We start from the raw sequence: 22475 nt of genomic DNA on the forward strand, positions 1-22475 counted from the left end.
ACAGCGTGTTACAAATAATAAAGGAGAGAAAATGGAAAGAAAAGGCCTCGTTCAGGTTTTTATCCATAATGAATCATATCCATTCTACTACTGATCATTCATATACTCAACACCAAAGAGTCTGACGTGAATGAATACTAACACACGGCTTTATTTTATTGTTTGATGTGGGTCTAAAATAAATGAGGAATTACACACGCTGTTCATTAAATGTGTTTGTGGCGTGCTCAGAGTCTTCATTGGTGGAAATCAGATCAAACTTCAGGATCTTCGACGTATTACTGCTGTGTGATTTTTATTACTATTAATGAAATGGATGAAAAGCTGACCCTGAGTAAATGTGGTTATCCCAGCTGGACTTTTGTCAAAGCTGGAGAAGAAAAAACCCTCAGTGATCCCGTATGTGTCAGCAGTATGGGAACAATTGAGACCCATTTTCTCTAAACACAGCGTCTTTGTGGCTTTTAAACCACAAAACAGGTGAACTCAGGTGCCTGTCCACATTCATGAGTGATGCAGTCATGCTGTAAAGTCCTGTTAATGTTTCTGCGGTTGCATCAGTAACTTCTTTCTTCCGTCGCTCCAGACGTCCCACAGCAGGAGGTCTGTGAGGAGGAGGTTCTCCCTGAGCAGCAGCTCTGGAACCAGGAGAGGAGCTCCAGTGTGGAGCAGGAGGAACTAGAACCTGATTTATTACTATTACTGAAGGTCAGCGGCTCCGAACCGTAGTAAAGGGACCTCTGACTAATACGTCGGGTTCGTGTCGGCTCGTAGCTGAAAATTAGCTTTACTTTGTTGTGTGGGTCAACTTTGCTAGCGAGAGACAGAGAGAGGCGTTGAAAGGCTGCTGCAACAGAACTTATTGTTTCAGAGGAAAACACGAACACGGTGTACAGTCGAGTCTTAACAGCTTACTTACAACTGGGCTCGTCAGGCTCTCTTCTTGGCTGCAGTGGTTATTATTATATTTACATGCTTCCAGCTCCCGTTTCTGCTCCGTGACAGCTCGTTCTTTTCCTTTATCTCCCTCCCTCGCTCACAGACACATAACGAGTATGGCGGTCCATTTTCGCTGCAGCACGGACTACACTGCCCATGAGGCTACATTCTTTAGGGCGATGCCTGTAGCATTCTGCCTATTAGCTTAGCCCAACAACAACAACAAAAAGGCGCTCTGTCACCCAGGAAACACAGTCGCAGAGAGAGAGTGTCACCCTGTAACCATGGTAACCGTAACGCTGCCGCCTGGAACAACAGAACGTAGCTGTACACTTCTGTGGAACCAGCTTCCAGTTTGGATTCAGGAGACAGACACTATCTCTACTTTCAAGATTAGGCTTCAAACTTTCCTTTTTGCTAAAGCATATAGTTAGGGCTGGACCAGGTGACCCTGAATCCTCCCTTAGTTATGCTGCAATCCGGTTGTTCAGTGATGACGCGACGAATCCTACTTCCGGGTCTAAAGTAGTCTGCGTTTAATATGGCTTTTGTGTTGTTAACATGTTTAATGTTTTGTATTTTCTTCTATTTGATCTCAAAAAGCTCCTAAAACAGTCAGTGATCACTGTTGACCTCCCTCGGCTTTTATTACCGCTAATCATTTATTTAAGCTCAGTTTTTAAAACCTTAGGATGTAACTACAGCCCAGCCCGTGCAGCAGTATATGAATGACTAACCTCGTATTGTGGATGGATTATCTCAGTTGTTCTCCTGGCTGAAGTTTGGTCCTTTTACAGCATCCTGCCATGCGATTACATTTGTTCCTGACCACCGAGAACACTCACATTAACTTTTATCGAGTGGAAAAAAAGTTAGCTTGTTTATATTATGCTAACATAGCTGTGTCGCTAGCGGTCACGTAGCACATCATTATATACCAGCTAGCCCAACTTCAGTAACCCTACAAACGTCACTGCTGTTTAGTTTTCTGTCTTCATTTATGCTGGAAGTGATAGCAGAGCTGTACGTTTTAATTTGTTTCCAAAACCCCGCAGTCAGGACATGCTATATTGTATTTAGATAGAAGCTAGCGAGCTAACTCCCTGCTAACTTCTAACTCCGTTAAATGTCATAAATTCCGTTTTCATGGATGCCTGGATGTTAAACTCAATTGTTACACCTGGTAGAGCAGAACGCTGATCATTTTATTAAAGATGAAAGACTTTAGACAGTTTTTCAACTCTCAGTAATGCCACAGTGATCGTTTGATATATGGACCTGCAGCGGAGTTTAGGTCCAGACACGGCTAGTGACGTCAGACTGAACAACCGGATAGACATAGGCTGCCGGGGGATTCCCATGATGCATTGAGTTTTTCCTTTCCAGTCACCTTTCTCACTCACTATGTATTAACAGACCTCTCTGCATTGAATCATATCTGTTATTAACCTCTGTCTCGCTTCCACAGCATGTCTTTATCCTGTCTTCCTTCTCTCACCCCAACCAATCACAGCAGATGGCCCCGCCCCTCCCTGAGCCTGGTTCTGCCGGAGGTTTCTTCCTGTTAAAAGGGAGTTTTTCCTTCCCACTGTTGCCAAAGTGCTTGCTCATAGGGGGTCATATGATTGTTGGGCTTTTCCTCTGTATTATTGTAGCGTCTACATTACAATATAAAACACCTTGAGACAACTGTTGTTGTGATTTGAAGCTGTGTAAATAAAATTGAATTGAATACATATGGCTAAAAGGATTCAAATGCAGCAAGTATACACGTTTCACATTAATGTAGTCTATAACCTAGTTATTTTCTGTAGCCTGCATAATTAACCTCCTAGGACCTGGCGTCCACATATGTGGACATCACATTTTGGGTTGTGTTGACCAAAATACAAAAGTTTTCTCTATAAGGGCCTGATATCCACTTATGAGGACATTACACTGCCACTGTCCTATCGAGATTTAAAATGAATATCCTCATATTTGGATCTAATTTTTCTCAGAAACGAAAATCAGGTGAAAAAAAAAATACATCAGGTAATTCTTTGTTTTAACATTCATCTGGTCTCAATCAGCCCAAATAGCATACGAAATTAAAAATGCATGCCAGGGAAGAGTTCGGGTCTTAGGAGGTTAAACATCTCAGTTACATAAACATGTCATGTACTGTGTAGCCTTGTTAGAAAAATCACATTGTTACATGTTTACATTTACACAAAATGTCAGAAATCTGCACCTTCATAAACAAAAATTAAACCCAATTTTTCATGATTTGTTAGGTTCTCACTCTGGGGTCCAAAATATAATTGTCTATTTTGACTCCTTTTGGTTTTACATTATTTATATGTCACCTTCAAATGTTCTGACCTTTTTTGGTATCATTCTCTTCAGCTCAACCTCATGGTTCTGAATTTAGTTATTTTTTCATTGACATACTGTGTTAACACAACTGATCTGAAATCATAAAAAACAAAAACAAAATCCTAGCAGTAGTTATATTTTTTACTATAGAAATCACACCCGTTTAGTGAATTATTTTCATAACTTGAAATGCAAATATAAATTGTACATGTTGAAAACGTATGCACAAATTTTGTAAACAACTATTTATATAAAAATGCAATGCAATTTGTGTACAACCATTTAAAAATACTGCTATAACTAAATAAGAGAACAATCAGGTGTCACAATAAGATGGCCCACAAACTGTGCCAGTAAAAAGCCACAAGACAGAGGAGGACACCACAGACCTGAACCCTGCAGGCCTATAAATATAACGCTAAACAGCAAAAACAAACTTCACAACTAATTCTGAACTAGATTTTTCAAAATGAAAAGAAACAGCTCACAGTATAATTTGATAAATCCGTGGCGACAACACACTTCCTGTTTCCTGTAAAAGTTTGCATAGACAATTTCCCAAAAAATAAATAAATTACTACTTAATGAGATGCTTTTCTGTAAGAATCCAAAGGACAGCTTGACACCTCACCATTAGCATGAACTCTATCCTGTTGGCACATGTCATTAACATAATCACAGTGAAGCACAGTCCAAAGGTGCTTTCAGTATGAGGACTGCTTTTCTTTTCTACTTTGAAAAATGTATGCATCAAATAAGAACCTGCTACACGTGAGTCCTTTTCTAGTTTCCCACAACTACAGCGTCTCACCTGAGTGCCCTCTCATGTGGGCAGTAAAAATACCACGATCACTGAAACTTTTCCCACAAGTCTCACAGAAATACTACTTTGAGTGTGTTCTTACGTGGACTAACAAGAGTTCACGAGACCGGAAGCTTTTTCCGCAGAGCTCACAGGGATGTGTTTTCTCGCCTGTGTGGATCCTCATGTGGACAGACAGAATATTTTTCTGAATGAAGCTTTTCCCACATGTTTTGCAAACATACGGCTTCTCACCAGTATGAGTTCTGATGTGTCTTTTAAGTGTGGAGGAGTCAATGAATCTTTTCTCACAGATTTGAGAGGGGTAAGGTCTCTCGCCCGTGTGTGTTCTCATGTGGATGTTTAAGTTATTACTTTGACAGAAACCTTTCCCACTAATTGTGCATGAGTACGGCTTCTCGCCCGTGTGAACCCTCATGTGATATTTCAGTGTTAGTGTGTCTCGGAAGGTTTTTTTCACATACATTGCAGGGGAACGGTTTCTCCCCTTTGTGGATCTTCATGTGAACAGATAAATGGCAGTTTTGGCTGAATCGTTTCCCACATGTTTTGCATGAATACGGCTTCTCGCCTGTGTGCATTCTGTAATGTATCTGCATCTGAGATTTTTTCTTGAAAGTTTTTTCACAAACGTAACATTTTACAGACTTCACACCTGTACCTGTGTTACTCTCGCTCTCTGACATAACTGAGCTGTCTGCATTGTTATTCCGATGCTTCTTTTTTGACTCTGACTCTACGGTTTTAGTTGATCTTGCTTCTTTATAATGTTCTGCTCGCTGATCTCTGCTGTTGTTGTTCACAGAACTCTCAAAGAGAAGCTGCTCCCTGTCTCCTTCTGGTTCACTGTGGTCACTTTCCTCATAAGTTTCAGTCACCATAAAGGTATCCGTCTCCTCCTTCAGTCCCAGCTGCTCTCCCTGCTGACTGCTGCACAGTTCCTCCTGTTCCTCTTTAATCTGTGGAGCTTCTGGTTCCTCCTGCTCCACACTGGAGCTCCTCTCCTGGTTCCAGAGCTGCTGCTCAGGGAGAACCTCCTCCTCCTCCTTACAGACAGGCTGCTGTTGGACGTCTGGAGTGTCAACAACAAATGAAAGAAGAGACATGATTAAAAACACAGCAAATAAACTCTGGTTAAAATCATAAACCATAGAATCCCCTGGTAAAATGCATATGTTTACAGCCCGATACAGAAACTGGTTTGGTTGCTACAGATACAACATCCTCCTGTATGGTGGACGATGTTGTTACAACTCACCTGTTTTCATTGGATTAAGGCTTAAATTTTACTAACTCAAGTCGTCTGTACAGAGCTCTTGAGTTGTGCTGTTGGTGTATTTCTAACGCAGAATCAAATCATTTGAATATGGTGACATGTCCACGCTATACAAAGAGAGAAGTACCTGTGGCCAAAAAGCTGAACCTCGGTCTCATTAGACCAAAATGTTTTTGGAAGACTTACTGTATTTTTATGCCAACTGTAGCCGGGCTTGGATGTTTTCCTTTGTTCGAAAAGGCTTCCCTCTTTGACACATCCCCCACAGTCCAGACTTATGAAGGGAGACGGCTGTCACTGCTTAACAGAAGTTCTTGCAGCTCCTTCGGTGATGCTGCAGGTCTTGCATCGCCACTGTCGTCCCATATTTTGTCTTCATTGTGTCCCAGGATAAATCTAATGCTGTGGAATTTATTTTCCTTTCTTCTGACTGATGTCTTTCAACAATGAGGTTGCTTTCATGCTTTGTGAGCTCTCTGTAAACTAAAGACATTAACCCAAGAAGCCTGAAAGCAGTGACTAAATCAAAGTATTAGTCTAAGTGTGAGCACACTCATGCAACCAGCTTGACCTGACAGATTTGTTGGACTGTACAGGTTAAAGGTCACGTCAAAGGTGGGAAGGTGCTTCCAGGTCCTGTTCCAGGTCTGCCCTGACCTGCTGTTCCAGGGTAACTACTGCTAGCTTAATGAAAGAAGAAACCAAATTAAAAATAAAGTGTCAAACACGCCTGATCACGCGCTCTGATGGACTGATGCAGAGGAGCTGTCACACTCCTCCACGACGCTGTAGAACACCTTAGAGATGCCACGAGAGCTTTGCAGATATTTACTGAGTGTGTAAGCAGCAGCCAGGTGCTCATAACCAGCTTCACAATGAGCTGATCATTGGCAGTGTGAGCCTTGCTATGAAAGCAGATGTTTTGTTGGTCTCGAGCATTCAGGTGTGTGTTAACATGATGCTGAGGAGGAAAGACATCAGCAGTGATCTTAGACAAGAAACTGCAGCTGCCCATCAACCTGGAAAGGTTGTAAGATCATATCAAAATAAACCAAAGTCCATCATTCTGCAGTGCAGAAGATTAATGAAACAGGTCAGAGCATGCAACAGACCCAAGAGCTCATCTCAGACTCTTCAGTTTGCAGGTTTAAGCTTAAACTTCATGACAGTATGACTAAAAAAAAGCAGGGGAAGGCCTCTTCTGTCTAAAGAGAAAGCCTCCTGGAGCAGTATCCTTCAGACAGACAAGACCAAAGTGGAGATGTTTGTCCATAACGCACAAAATCAAACCCAGCATATCAGCAAAAACACCTGAGAGCAGCTGTCAGCACGGTGGAGGAGGGACGATGATCTCAGTGCACCGTGAACTCTTGTCTAAGTGTTCTAGAGTCAGTGTGAGGCCGTCTGTCCCACAGCTGAAGCTCGGACCATCAGCAGCAGCACAAAGATCCAACAGAACGGCTGAAACAGGAACGAATGGAGCAACTACGATGGTTTGGTCAGAGTCCAGAGCTCAACCTGAGTGAGACGCTGTCAGGCTCTCAGGTTTGGATTCTGATGAGTGGCTGAGTAACTGGTTTTTATGTTGCTTTGTTTACATATTCCACACTCCGTATTCCAGATGTTGCATCTGTAGATTCCTCGTTTTCATTAAATGATCCTGTTGACAAGATTACAGAGCTCAGCAAAAAAAGGCCTCTATGTCCAGCTGCACTGTTATCTTCAGACAACAATGAAAGTCTTTTTATAAAAGTGTACAAAAAGGCCTCGGCCTCCTGTCTCTGTCTTTCCGTAACATCGATGAGGAGCCCACATTTTCCTCACCACACCACCGATCAGCTGGACAGCTGATTAAGTAGAACATGAGCAGAGAAATAAAAATGGGGAAGAGGTTAAAGTGGATTCAGCAGGAGGGAGAACCCTTGAACCCATCACAGTGCAGCAAACTCAGTTTGATTAGCAGCAGTTTTATGAACAAACACAATGTGACAGATTTAAAAACATGAGGACTTTCATGTGAACGACAACTTCCTCCAGCGAAACTCTGATAAAACATTAATTACTGGTCCCGACCATATGATCTCAGAAATTAGGCAGTATTTCAGCTTCTGTTAAACCAAGCCTTCGAGACCTCGGTGTCGTATTTGACAGCTCGATGTCGCTTGGTCCACAACTGCTTTCATCGTCTAAGGAATATCTCAAAACTCAGGCTAATGGTGTCAAAGGCTGAAGTGCAGATGATTATTAATGCTTTTATTTCTTCCGGTTTGGATTTTTGCAAAGGTCTTTCTACTTGTTTTAGTTCTAACCTTTCAGGCTCCCCAGTGCATATCGGACCTGCTGAAACTGCATTCATCGTCCCGAGCTCTGAGGTCATCAGGTCACAGACTGCTGGTCGCCGCACGCACTCCATTTAAACTCGTGGTGATCGGGCCTTTCAGGCTGTGGAATTCTCTTCTACTGTTTTTACGCTGAAGACATTTTTATATAGACAAGCTTTCAATTAATTTTTATGTTGTATTTGATTGTTTTACATTGTTATTTGTTGTATTTTGATTCCTAGTATTGTGAAGCACTTTATGATTTTTATCTGTGAAAAGCGCTGCATTACAGAAGTGTCGAGCTGCCACTCAGGCAAACAAAAACCAGAGCTACATCATGTTATAATGCAAAAACTTTATTGTTCTAACAATAAACTTTTCTGCCGTGCTTAGCAAACGTAAGCTTATAATACGGTAGGAACATCATGTCAATTCAGACTTTAGAAGCTTCTTCGGTATTTAATCCGGAAAAGGACTGAATTTGATGAATAAAGCGCCAAAATGTCACAGCGTGATAATAAAAGACCCTCGGCTAGCTCCAGAACAAAGCTACTGCTAAAGGCTAATGCTAGCCAAACAGCCGTGTTGGTAAACCAACAACTGCCGTGACTACTCGGCTATTTCACTACCTCTCCCAATAACTGAGGATGTGATGGGCGAGTTTCCACCTCTACCAGTCTCATCCAGCCAGTCTCCGGCGCCAAAGAAAGGCGTTGCGCTCAAAGGAAGATAGCGTGGATGTTGCTGAAACTATCAAAGCTAATAAACGAAAGAATGGATGACCTCGCGTTACAGATTGCCGGAGTCAGAAGAATGGTGGGCTTTGCATGTGAGAAGATAAAAGATGTCAAAGGCAGAGACAAGCTCCAAAGAGGAAGAGCGTATTACACGCCTTATAAAACACTTTATCGACGAGGCTAATACTGAGAATTCCTACAGCACAAAGTGGGAAATTTGAAACAAGTGTTGAGACGGTGTGGGGCAAAAAAAAGTCGAGTGCAGCAGCAGAAGAAAATCAGATTGTTCTGTCATATATTGACTCCCACCAGACGAGGTCTCGGAGGAGGACAGATTACGTCTTAGGACCTTTCAATCTAAACTGGATGAGATTTGCGCCAGAAAGCTGAAGGAGCTTTTGTTCGTTCAGGAAAAAGATGGATGGACTTATTACTTTAATTCCCAAACCTAAGAAGGACCTACTTTCTACAGACAACTGGAGACCAACAAGCCTCCTAAATAATGATTGTACAATATTAACTCTATTGCTAGCTAGAAGAATTAACTATATTTTGGATGATATTGTAGACGAGACACAGTCTGGTTTTATGACAAACAGGCACATCTCCAATAATATTAGACTCGTCTTGGATATTCTGGACTACTCAGCATCTGATGACTCATTGATCCTTGTCCTGGACTTCCATAAAGCCTTTGACTCAACTGAGCATGAGTTTATATTTCTTACACTTCAGAAATGTGGTTTTGGTGATATCTTCTGCAGAGCTATCAAAACTCTGTATTCCAATGCTAATAGCTGTGTTAGAATGAAAAACAGCACCACTTCTCGTTTTAGTCTTAATCGAGGTGTAGGCCGATCAGCGCGGATCTTTTTACTTTGCACCCAAATTCTTGCCTCTCATATTTCGAATAGCCCTGTGAAGGGTATAAACATAGCAGTCAGTTGGCAGATGATACCACAACCTTTCTTTAAAATGCCAACCAGGTGCTGACTGCTTTACATTTACAGGATTTCTCAGAAGGGTCTGGATTGATGCTAAACTTCAATAAATGTCAGTTATTACCTGTCAAAGAGTGTAATGTTCAGAGTCTTTGTAATATAACAGTTAAAAATGAAGCAACATATTTAGGTCTGATGAGCAAAGATAAAAAACAAAACAAAAACAACAGAATTTTACTAAATTTTCCCCAAATTATTAAAAAATCTCAAACCAAGTGAAATCAGTGGTTGCAGAGAGATTTAAGTTTAAAGGGGGGGTATTGCTCTGAAAAGCAGAAGGTCTGTCTCGACTGACTTATGCAGCAATTTCTCTGCATGTGGACGGCAAAACTTGTAAGGATGTTGACCGAATGCTCTTCCACTTCCCACATTACATCAGCACGAGTGTAGTGATGAATGACGATGAACACAGAGGTTTTGGATTCCCTGCTCTAAACAATACATTAAAGATTAACCAGACAAAGCATTTTCCTAAAAATCAGGTCTCCATCTGGAATTGTATTCCTCACTACATTTTCTCTAAGTTTGGGGGTCTAAGTTTTGTCTTAGGTTGTGATTGTAATATAGATAAGCTTCCAGAAAACCTGTCGACGTTTCACAAACAAGTTCTATTAGCTTGGTCCCTTATATATAAACACAACTTTACTCCCCCAACGTGTTTAATCTGGAATAATAGGAACATAGTGCATAAAAATAAATCATTATTTTTTTCTAGGTGGGTTGAGAAACAGATTGTTTTAGTGAATCAGCTGTTTAATCCTAATGTGCAGCTTATGTCTTATCCAGAATTTTTAAACACTTATAAATTTTCAGCCACATCCAAAGAATATGTCGTATTATTTGATGCAATACCTACGGGTATTATAATGCTTTCTACAGGTATTCAACCTTGCATATCATCTGCCTCTCTGAACCCTGTGGGTTCACACACTGGAAGAATCTGTCTGCTAATACGAATATTCCTGCTTTGTTCCAGAGAGCATCTCTTATTGGAATTCCTTTGTCAGTGACATTAACGAGAAAAATTCCTAACAAGTATCTGGGAAAAATTAAAGTGAAATAAGTCTCATTTAAAATACTTCATAAATATTATCCTGCTAATCATTATATGACAAAGGTCAAAGGGGACATAAATATGAACTGTGGATGTTGTGGAAGCCATCCTGAGACTGCGCAGCACCTCTGATCTGTTCACATACAACGTTTTGGACTCCGGGACATTCATCACTGGACATCTCGACAAGGACTTTACTCTGAAACAGGAAAATGTTGGATTTTGTTTATTTCGAAGGCAAAAAAGAAGGTGATATATACTTTACAATAAATTTGTTAGTTATCTTAGCTAAATTTTATTTCCACAAATGCAAATACAGTATCCAAAACCTAATTTAAACTCTACTATAATGATACTCTCTTACATAAGATTGATTCGTGGATCACTTAATAAAAACGATTTTGTGCTATTTAAAATCATTTGAACGTATGTAACTTCTTAATTCGTGCACAGTCTCTGTTTTTTAATAAAGGTTTTGGAAAAAAGAAAGAAGAGAAAAAGTCGGACCCGAGAGGAAACCGGAGCCGAGGCTCCACCTGCGCTCACCTGCCGTGATCTCCAGCAGAGCTGTGATCAGGATCCTCCCTCAGAGGGACACTCACCTGTCCTGTGCAGCTTGATTTGGGGTTTCCAGGTGATATCCAGCAGTCTGCGCTGACGGTCGATCTCTTCCTCGTACTGGATGATCGTTTTTTCAAACTCCAAGAATATTTGTTCAGCAGCAGCAGTTAGTCGCTCGTTGATGAACTCTCTCAGATACTGAACTGAAGGCATCGTTGCTGCCGCAGCTCACGCACTCGGCTCACACACTCGGCTCACACTCTCGGCTCACACACTCGGCTCACACACTCAGCTCACACTCTCGGCTCACACACTCGGCTCACACACTCGGCTCACACACTCAGCTCACACTCTCGGCTCACACACTCGGCTCACACACTCGGCTCACACCGGAGCAAAGCTAACGGTCCAGCCACCGGATGTCCGTCCTCACAGTTCCGGCAGCTCTTCTTCAACTTCCGGTGCATTACCGCCACCTTCTGGATGAGAACAGCTTTTTTGCTCTTAAAACCCTGAAACTACATCACCCTGTGTCGCTTTGTAATATTTCTTTTATTCATAATTGAACTCTATTTTTCTGAAAGTCAGATTTGCCTTTCCCGTCTATAGTAACCACATTCTAACATTACTTGCTCAGATGATCCTTTTTAGTGTCATATAAACTGTATGACCAAACCTTAGTGCTGAGATTATATCTTCTGCTCTATGACTTCTTCTGGAGTTTAATCTCTATTCAGACGACAGAAAAACCCAAATGTTCTATTTAAAAGAAAACCATCAGTATTCATACGCTCTGTGATTTATTCCCACAGGCGTTGATTTAGTTCAGCTTTATCATCGCTCCGTCCTGACAGAGCTGTTTATCGAGCTCCGACTAAAGAATAAAAACAGAATTCAAACACAGGACTTAACGGGTACAAACGATCCTGTTTCAGGGTCACATATTAACAGTTGTAGAAAGCTGTTTGCTGCCAACAGGAAAAAGAAGAAAGGATAAATCTGAGAATCTGTTTTTCCTCCAGAGGCTCGTCACAGAAACACGAGACTTTGGAGAAATGTCTGGACCTCCTACGAGGGATCTTCCAGGAATGGTGGCGTTTTCCGGAGCTCTGATTGGTCAGCAGGCACTTTCATACCTGCTGATCTCAAAGCTGTTTGCAGCGTAGGTTACCATGGTGATATGCCCCAGTAAGAAGAAACCAGGGTTAACGCTGGTGACGTGGATTAGAGCTTTAGTGCACAAAAACAACCATAAATAAACTGAGTCGAGTCATTTTGTTGTTGTGGATCAAACAATGACGAGCTTCCAGCTGCTCGCCGCAGCAGGTCAGTCAATGTTTTATTGACTCGAGGGGGCAGAGTTCAGTCAGTGGATGGAGAGCATCCATGTATGTCTGAATCTGACGGGGTCATTCTAACATGTGAACTTGCTCAATCATTTTCAGTTATGCTCTATTCTGTTTACCCGTCACATAAAACCCCCAGCACATTTAAATTTGTGGCTGTGACGTGTGGAACAGCTCATAGGTCATAATCGTTCAGGGGGAGGGCAGCTTCTCTCAGAGTGCGAGGTGAGGGTGAGACCGCTGTGACTGAAACTTTCTCTTATTTCATAAACAGGGCAAAAGAAAAACATGATCACAATTTAGAAGAAACTTTATTTATACAGGTTACTTTAACAACAACCTACACTTTGTTAGTGTCACCTCTACAGTCTGAAATGATACAAAGTTACCGTAAGTATGACACACGAAGGGTAAAATGAAACTGGGAGGATTGCAGCCACGACAGAATCCAGGTCAGGAACCGTGGAGGAGAACATGACAGGAACAGAGCGCGTCGGTACGGTTAGGGTTGGATGGACGAAGCAAAGGAAAACGGCTGCGTGAACGACACGAGCTGACGAGCTCCTTTGCCGTCGGAGCCAAAAGTCGAGGCGGGAGGCAGACGCCAACGCCCCGCTCCGACCTGCAGCTTTCCAGGCTACGACTCCTCACCTGTGTGAGTGTCCAGGTGCTCCAACAAGCTGCGACTAGACGGAAAAGTGGCGCTGCACGCGTCGCAGGGATACAGCTCCTCGCCGGCGTGCGTCTTCATGTGCACGGACAGGATGCTTTTCTGACGGAAACTTTTCCCGCAGCTCTTGCATGAGTACGGCTTCTCGCCCGTGTGCGTTCTCATGTGCACGGACAAGATGTTTTTTTGGCGGAAGCTCTTCCCACAGGCTTTGCAGGGATACGGCTTCTCGCCCGTGTGCGTTCGCTCGTGGATCGTCAGATCGCTTTTTTGAGCGAAACCTTTACCGCACGTTGTGCAGGAATACGGCTTCTCGCCCGTGTGAGTGCGCATGTGCACGGACAGAATCTTTTTCTGGCGGAAACTTTTCCCGCAGGCTTTGCAGGAATACGGCTTCTCGCCCGTGTGCGTTCTCATGTGCACCGACAAAGTGCCGCTGAATCGGAAACTCTTCCCACATTCTTCGCAGGTGTGCGGCTTCTCATCGGTGTGCGTTCTCACATGGACCAATAGGTGACCCCTCTGAATAAAACCTTTCCCGCATATTTCACAAGCGTATGGCTTCTCACCTGTGTGAAGCCGCATGTGGCTCAGCAGGTGACTGCTCTGAGTAAAACCTTTCCCGCACGTTTCACAGGAGTACGGCTTCTCGCCCGTGTGGGTTCTCATGTGACCCAACAGGTGAGCCCTCCGAGTGAAACTCTTCTCACATGTTTGGCAAGTATACGGCTTCTCGCCTGAGTGGATTTTCTGGTGTTCCTTTACGTAAGAGTTTTTCTTAAAGGCTTTTCCACAAACATTACATTTAAAAGGCTTTTTACTCGAGTCGGCGTTGCGCTGACTCTCTGACACCGGACAGCTGCCGGGAGCGCCGTCAGAGTGAAGCTGGTGACCGTTAGCCTCTGGTTCACTGTGGTCACTGTCATCAAAAGCAGTCACCAAGAAGGCGTCGGTCTCATCCTTCAGGACGAGCTGCTCATCCTCCTGGCTGGTGCGCACTTCCTCCTGTTCCTCTTTAATGTGTAGAGGCGTCGGCTCCTCCTGGTCCTCACTGGAGTTCATCTTCAGGTCACACAGCTGCTCCTCCTCACAGACAGAGAGACAAACCACGAAAACATTAGTTCAAACTACAAATGACACAACAGTGTCCTCACACACACACACACACACGTATAGTTGTTGTCTGAAAACGAAGCATCTTTATTTCAGTTTCATTGCCACGGGATAAAACAGATTGGTTTTTAATTCAACACGTCGTCTTTTATACATTTCTGGGATTCCCTCATCCTCAGTCAGGTGATCTACGCTACGCTGCTCTTTGTGGACTTCAGCTCATGTCCTGGTCACAGACCGGTGACCAGCTGACGACCCCTCACTGCCTCACTTCTGTGTGATTGCTCCCAGGGTAGACGAGCGGGGCCCCACATCACCCGAGCCTAAACGCTGGCTCCACCCTTTACACCCACATCCACACCCCCACCCAGTCCAGCAATAGCATCATCAATTCTGAGGACGAGACAATCCCAGTGACACAGAGGAGGACCTGACCCGCAGCACAAGCACAGTACTGGTTTAAAAGCTGCTGTGTCCTCCTGTCACTGCAAAGGGAACGCCCGGACATGCTGTGTGGTTGTCCAACAGCACGGAGGAACGCACTCCCAGAACATCTGGAGATATATCGGCCCCGTTTGTGAAAGATGCGTCTCGAGCCGGACGCTTTGTGTTTGGAAGCTGCACATCAGGAACAAGGACAAACACTTTAAAAGACAACAAATCGTGCGAGACGTGGAAATGTCTGGAACATGTGCTGCTTTTGCGTTTCATAGAAAACGCCAAAAACCGTCTAATCAGAGGCGTTTGAAAGCTTTAATGACATCACTCATTTATGAGCTTGACCGTGCGGCACCTTTGAACACTAAAGAACCACGTGGACAATAAAGCGGCCGTATATACACGAGACAGGAAAGCATGTTCCTACAAAACATGTAACATCCGAAACAGAGACGACGATCACACAGCGTGGCGTATTGTGCCGCACGCCATGAATGATGACCTCCACTTGTGTCCCTAATCTAATTGTTTTGCCTTTAACAGAAACAACAACAGATCCCGACCCTCGCCTGTCTGCTTTGGTGGCACTGATGTCACATCCTGTCAGTATCTGGGAGTCGAGCTGGATGAGAAGCTGGAGAGGTCTGCCGGCCGGACGCCGCCTACAGAAAGAGTCTGAGCCGGCTCAGATCCTTCAGTGTGTGCAGCTCTGAAGCTCCCAGCCTGGAGGAGGTGATCAGTGACTCCCAGTTTCAGCAACAGGTTCCTTCAGCCTGGCTGTGTGAGGGAACAGGAGCTCGTTCCTTCTGCTGCCGTCATTCATCCACTGGTGTCAGATCCACACATGTGGAACGGGATTAGTCACACCTCATAGTTATCTATCAATATCTCTGCTTCTACGCTCGTTTTATACGAGCGCTTGTTGTTGGTTATATATTTGTTGCTATGACGACTTAATAAAGTCTCTCTGACTCTGACAGGGTTTCTGGAGTCATGCTCCACCTGGTGGCAGACGGCTGCATGACATGTAGGAGGAATGAAAACAAACAATGGGGGTTTCCTGTTCTGCCCTCTCTCATGACGGCCGCATAGACACACCTCCTCCGATCAAAAACAGAAACATGTCCTGCAAACTGAGATTTAAAACCTGTTTGATGTTAAAAACGCTGAAAGCAGGAAAAATGGAAACGAGAGGAAAAGAAAGAAGAACGTGACGCAGTAAGTGGATGAGGACTGGTGGGCCTGCTATGTGCTGGCAATGCTGAAGACAACATGAGGCAGACATCCCTCCAACCTGCCGGGCAAATACGGAGATTATCTTACAAGAAATTCAAGAATTTCAAAAGGAGAGCAAAACACACAGCTCGAAGATATAAAAGGTAATTTTACCTTAGATGTCTTAGACCAAGAGGAGAATCGGAGAGGTGGAAAACCGGACTGAAGCAGGCGAAAGCAGAGCTCAAATACTGGAGCAGGTGATGAAACATGTGCTCAAAGCTCCAGCCCGACACGATGGAGAACTTATGGGCCAGGAGGAGCCAGGAGAGACAATATTAGGATGTATAATGTCACAGAAAATGAAGAGGGGAGGTTTTGTGGAGAAACTCAGAGAAAACCTGGACAGTCCACCCGACACTGAGCTGCACACAGAGCGCTCACCTCCAAGCCTGCCTCCACTGAAAGACTCAGATCGATGGTGATCACATTTCACACTACGAAACAAAATTCTGCTTAAAGCACGTCTGTGAAGGTTCTCAGTCACGGATTAAGAAAGACATGAAGGCAACAAATTGGAGGATTTATTTCCATCATGATTATCTGACAGCGGTGCTGAATAAACAAAGAATACAACGAAGTGAAGCTGAAGAAAATCAGCTTCAATCTACCACTCAGCTGATGAGGCTACAAAAGACCCTGAAGGACCGAGGATCCCCGGTCAAAGACCCCCCAGTGGATCCTGTGGAGCAGCTGATCCAGCAAGCATGGAGCATCCCGGGAGAGAACACACCCCAGGGCAGCAGCAGAGACAAGCTCCAGGTCTGCTGAAGGAAATCTCCTCATAAGAACCAAAATAATAGTAAAAGGCAGTTACAGGCAAAAGGTGTGTACATCCCACCCTGCAGTACTTTCTCTTTTTACAAGCAGAAGTTGGTGATTAGCCAGTCTAAAGGTGCGTGGAGGTGATCTGAACATACACTTAAACCCCAAACAAACAGCTCCAACAAAACAACTGGTACAAAAGTGAAAGAGCTGATGGAGGACATGGGTTTGATTGGTGCTCCCTATTCCACACATCATATATCAGAATAGACCAACGCAGGGACAGATCAAGAGCTATCGAGTCGGACGTGGGAACAGTAGACCTGAGCGAATGCGCCCTGATAAATATTGTAGTCGACTAAAGAGAAACAACATGGAGACTTAGGCCCAGCCTACTTAACGATGCTAATCTTAGGAAAGAATGAAATTCAAAAGTACATGAAAGAAAATGATAATGGAGAGGTGTCCTCACAGATAAAATGACTGCAGCAGCCTCAAGGAAAAAGAAAGTTCAGCAGGAAAAACGTCACGATTCCCAAAAAGAGCTGGAAAACAGCCGTGCACTGAACCAGAATCTGAATACACTGAAACAAGAAATCAAAAGAACTTCACATACACTCGGGAGACTGAACAGAAGATGCTACTTTGTAGACAAAGACATAAATTATTGGCACAGAAACATCAATATACAAAAAGGAGATCAAGCTGGCTTTCAACATAAACCCAGGATGATACAAGACAACGGCACACAGAGCGGGCTGTGATCCTTGAAGAGGCTTTTGGCTCTGTTAGTTGGCAGTGCTGATACAGAGTACTGCAGAAGGCTGTGCCTCGTCTCCTCTTTGCTGCAACAGAAAAAAATCACAGGTGTTGCAATAAATGTCAATGATGTACGTTTATACTTCAAAACACCCGAGGAGTCCCTGCCTGAGGTAAAGAACTGCCTCAAAAACATTGGTCCAATGACAGGATGTAAACTGAGGTCCTATAATTACAGCCCATGTGAAAAACCCAAACAAGCAGACCCACTGAAATGGAAACAAAATTACAACCATTTATATTAAAGAGACAGGATCACACCTCCGAGCATAAGCTCCACAATAGAAACCATCAAAAGATTTCTGTATGTTTCAGTGCCTCCCACTCAGGATTAATCACAAAGATTTTACTGAACAGGATAAAATGATCTCTAGATTTATATGACAAAACATTAAAAGAGAACAGTGGCTGGGCCCACCGCGTTCAAAAAAATATTGTACTTGAGCAATGATGCACTGGTGGGATCCATCACATGGAACAACAATAACCAATACGCATGTACAGGCAGTGCTGGCAGACAACTCTACAGGGTAAAATGGTGATAAAAGAAAATAAGCTGGAGAAGGATACAAAATATCGAAATGTGTGCATATGATTCAGAATCTACACCAAATCAGATAGATGCTAGGTTTAAAAACTGGATAGAAAAAGGACTCCATATGTGGCGTTGTGAGGGAAGACGAAGTTTCCAAACTTTAAAGCAAACATTTCATTTAGAAAATCGAGACCACTACAGACATCTCCAGCTAAGAAACTTTATACTCGAAACATTAAAGGCCAAAAACCAGCGAGGCCGTTCATCCAACTCTTTCTAAATGCTGAAAGGTCAGAAACTAAGAAAGCTGTGATCTCACAAATATACAAAAGTCTTCATGATTTCAACAATCACTCAACAACAACTGTGGCCGAGGCAGCACACCACTACCATGCGTGTTGGGACTGTAAGCATATTAATAACTACTGCAGAGACGTTCAGGAAGTGATACAAAACCTCTGTAGCACATATTTACTCTTTGATTTCAAATCCATGTTTGTAGGACACTAGGGCTGACACGATTAATCGACTAGTCACGATTACGATCAAAATCGTCCACGACTGATTTAATAGTCGACGCGCCGTTTGAAGCTTTGTAAGATCACAAAAGACGCAGGAATAATAGCAGGATTTAAGAGTGTAATAACGGACTGAAACAGAAGATGGCAGCACTGCATGTACAAGGATGCCAGCTGCCGTTAAACCCCGAAGAAGAAGAAGCAGTGTCCCAGAATTCATAGCGCGGCCCTGCTCAGTTTCCAACAATGGCGGCAGCTAGTTAGTTTTAATATTACTCTTATTATTCTTTCTGGGTCACAAAATAAACGTTTAACATATTTTCAGCCGAGAATGTAGCTGTGTAAACCTCAAATATCTGCTCAGTTTATCAGGACACCGCATATTTTCAAAAGCGCTCCGACGTTTTCAGAGACGTCTGTTACCCACTAGCTCGATAGCGAGCCGGGGGCTAGGCTAACTAGAGCCGTGAGAACACCGGACTCCCGGCAAATCGTTTTCAAACCCACCGCCGTCTTTCGCTACTCAGGTTAAACATGATATATGAGTCACTTAGATAACTTAAAATGTTATTGTTTGGCTTTTTTTAGTATTTTATTTGTTCCTGAGTAAATCGGTTTGTCTGAGATTAAAGTTTTTACACAGCTGAATAAACGTCAAGCAGACAGCTGATTATCAGAAGTGTGAGATGCTCCAGAATTTACTCCGGTGTCCTGTTATATTTTAGATAGCAAGGAGTTTATTAAACTTCACCGAGACAATCTGCAAATGTCATTAAAATTTAATAAACGATCATCTTGTCTTTATTTTTAGTTAGCACCTTAAACACTTCAAGCTGTAAGCTAATGATAGTTATATAAGAGCAGATGCTGCTGGTGCAGTAAGCTGTACGTTGGATCATCTGATTAGTCGACTATCACAATAACCGTTTGTGGCGGCCCTAGAGGACACACGCCCTCAGACACACAGGGTGTAGATAAATACTTTGTGTGTTGCTGACCAAAAGATGGCCAACACAGGATCCACCAACATTACCCAGCTGGACTCATGTAACGTTACAGATTTATAAGATGGAAAAGATTACTTGACTTTAGAGTATGAGACACGGCTTCGCTGGATATTGCTGATTGTCATGATTGAAGGAATAAATGTTTAAATGTTTTTACTCTGTATAGTAACACGTACTAATGTCACCATGCATGTACGTAGTTACAAACTACATTTATCTGCACGTGTTGTTTTTTTCTGTCCTCACACCTGTGTGAAGGAAAAGTACCTGAAGTGAGTGCACACACCTAGACTACCATGCTCCTCTGTACTTATGAGTCTTAAAACTAAGGAAGCCGTTAAACGAGGTGCATTTCATTTCATTCATAACTTCAATAAACACTTAAAAAAGCAGATAAAAACAATAGGATTAAATAACTGTTACGTATGGTGACAATAGCAACAACGTGTAATAATAAGCAGCAATCAGCCGACAGCCGCGCAGCTCCAACAGCAGCACACCTGATGAACATCACGCAGCACCCACGCAGGTCGTGTTTCTGTCTGAGAGGAGGACGTTTGTGCCATCAGGGAGAACTCTGCTGATAATCTGCTGCGGGGTCCTGAGGACTGAGCCTCAGGTGGAGGCAGGGATTTATCCAGAGCTGCGTGCGAGGCACAGCTGACTGCACGTGAACACGGTTTGCTGTCAGAGCGAGCTCATGGCGTGGTGGTGCTGTACGGTTACACGGCGTTCATAACTCTGGGTTTTTCTTTCCCCAGCATGTGACAGCCTGACAGGCCCACAGTTAAGGATCCAGACACTCATCTGCGCCTGGTTGGAGCTGACCCCACGCCTATAAAACAGGTGGAGGTGGTGTGAGGCGGACTGAGCAGGTGTGCTCAGGTAAGTCGGTAGAGAGCTATTTTAAATCCCTGCTGCCTGAGAGCCCACGGGGCGTGTCCTCGCCCACGGGGCGTGTCCTCGCCCACGCTTTAATGAAGCCCGGGTTTATTTTCACAAACAGAGACAACATGGTGGTGACGTAGTTTGTCCTGTGCACTCATTGGCCGCCCGCGGCTCGCGCTCCAGGTCAGGGAAAGGAGACGGGCTCATCAAACAGACCGACGTCAGGGGCCACGTCCGGAGTTGATCGCGACAGTTTACCACGTGTGTACGCTGCAAATCGATCAGCTGATATTTGATCACGTGGCTGAGCTGTTGGCGACCTTCCAGAGAGCCCAGACCGCGCAGGACGCACGAGACCTTTTGTTCGGTGCGCGCGCGTCTGTGCGCAGACTTAACGTCCCGCAGAGCTGTGATCAGGATCCTCCCTCAGAGGGACACTCACCTGTCCTGTGCAGCTTGATTTGGGGTTTCCAGGTGATATCCAGCAGTCTGCGCTGACGGTCGATCTCTTCCTCGTACTGGACGATCGTTTTTTCAAACTCCAAGAATATTTGTTCAGCAGCAGCAGTTAGTCGCTCGTTGATGAACTCTCTCAGATACTGAACTGAAGGCATCGTTGCTGCCGCGGCTCACACACTCAGCTCACACACTCAGCTCACACACAGCACAAAGCCTCCAAAAGTTCACGCTGGAACAACCATACTGCCGCCTTTTCATTGTTTACTTCCACCGGATGTCCCGCTCTGAAGTTCCGGCAGGAGGAGGATGTTCAAATACTTTGTTCCGCTTGGAATAAACGTCCTTCTTTCTTCCTAAAACCTATTTAAATGTACCAAACTGAGCCATAAATACATAAGCAGCGTGTTACAAATAATAAAGGAGAGAAAATGGAAAGAAAAGGCCTCGTTCAGGTTTTTATCCATAATGAATCATATCCATTCTACTACTGATCATTCATATACTCAACACCAAAGAGTCTGACGTGAATGAATACTAACACACGGCTTTATTTTATTGTTTGATGTGGGTCTAAAATAAATGAGGAATTAAGTGTGTTTGTGGCGTGCTCAGTCTTCATTAGCGGAAATCATTTGTAAAAAGTTCAAAACATAACGTCTAGATTTGAAAATGCAAACGCACACCTCTTTCTGCCAAAGATAATGAGATGTGATGATGATTAAAGTATGTCCTGTTATGGAAATGTGAAATAAATCCACACAGACACAAACAGGTTTGAGTTAGCTTCACTCAGGGCACAAAGAGCAGCACAGAGCGTGGCAACAAGCTGACAGTCGTGTGTAGAGATGGGCCCAGCACAGCGTCACAGTGCACTCACAATATCTTCTACTGAAGGAGGCAGAGCGCGATGCTGTGGGGCCGTCGTTCAGCAGCTCAGGCTGACACAGAGAAGAGCAGCATCTTCACATATGCAACACATTCTAAGAGTTTTTATGTGTTTTGACTCGGGCACTCCTGAGGCTCTTCTATGACTGCGGGGGCATCGGCCATCTCCTGCGCTCGGGTCTGGGGACAGGACCAGACCGAAGACCGGTGAGGAGGGCAGGCCCTGTGCTGATGCAGTGGTGGAGGCGGTGAGTGAGGAGAATGGCTTCTCAGCTCTGATGGACCACACTTCCTGCCTCACATGCGATGTAGTGACATCAGCGGGCAGCTCCTTGCTGCGTCCATAGTCCACTCTGTACCACACTGTGAAATAACACTGCACCTCCTGTAAACGATGTAAGGCACGTGATCTGCTGTCTGCCTTTAAAACTCTGCGCACGCAGGTCCTCAGTCATGGAGTTGTGGTAGTCCTGTGGTCTGCTTAGCTTCTCTACAATCACAGCTTCTGTTAACATTCGGCCTGCAGCTGACCTACGACCTCCCTGTGCATAAATGTTACCTTGTTTATATAAGTCTGCTTCAGCTGTGTGCAAATAAAACTCATATAACTCATCTATAGATCATAAGTACTTTGTAACCAATAATTACTGCAAACACTGCTGTGAATTCTCAGAAACACGCGATCAT

The 22475-nt window shown here is 43.9% G+C and overlaps 1 protein-coding gene and 1 pseudogene across 3 annotated transcripts; both read right to left on the reverse strand.

Annotated features, from left to right (window-relative positions):
• Positions 1–3424: 3424 nt before the first annotated feature.
• LOC146686825 (uncharacterized) lies at positions 3425–21586 on the reverse strand (annotated as a pseudogene). Its single transcript, XR_014916582.1, has 3 exons — positions 21106–21586; positions 11112–11448; positions 3425–5192 (listed from the first exon to the last, which is right to left on the reverse strand). The product of XR_014916582.1 is annotated as an uncharacterized LOC146686825 (transcript).
• LOC146686826 (uncharacterized) lies at positions 12709–21003 on the reverse strand. Of its 2 annotated transcripts, none has more exons than XM_085440264.1 (2): positions 20887–21003; positions 12709–14172 (listed from the first exon to the last, which is right to left on the reverse strand). In XM_085440264.1, exon 2 carries the CDS (start codon positions 14146–14148, stop codon positions 13054–13056), a length of 1095 nt encoding a protein of 364 aa, XP_085296390.1. In that variant the 5' UTR covers positions 14149–14172; positions 20887–21003; the 3' UTR covers positions 12709–13053. The 2 variants fall into 2 exon arrangements, with proteins under 2 accessions (XP_085296390.1, XP_085296389.1); XM_085440263.1 differs by having other exon boundaries at positions 12709–14163; positions 20887–20944.
• Positions 21587–22475: the final 889 nt, after the last annotated feature.

Source organism: Copadichromis virginalis, linkage group LG18 (genome assembly GCF_057382275.1).
Source record: "Copadichromis virginalis isolate Kocher_CV1m ecotype Utaka linkage group LG18, C_Virginalis_male_GT1.1, whole genome shotgun sequence".
Classification (NCBI taxonomy): Eukaryota; Metazoa; Chordata; class Actinopteri; order Cichliformes; family Cichlidae; genus Copadichromis; species Copadichromis virginalis.

Excerpts from the sequence above, each read along its gene's own strand:
- LOC146686826 (XM_085440264.1), bottom strand. The coding sequence starts at position 14,148 with ATGAACTCCAGTGAGGACCAGGAGGAGCCGACGCCTCTACACATTAAA.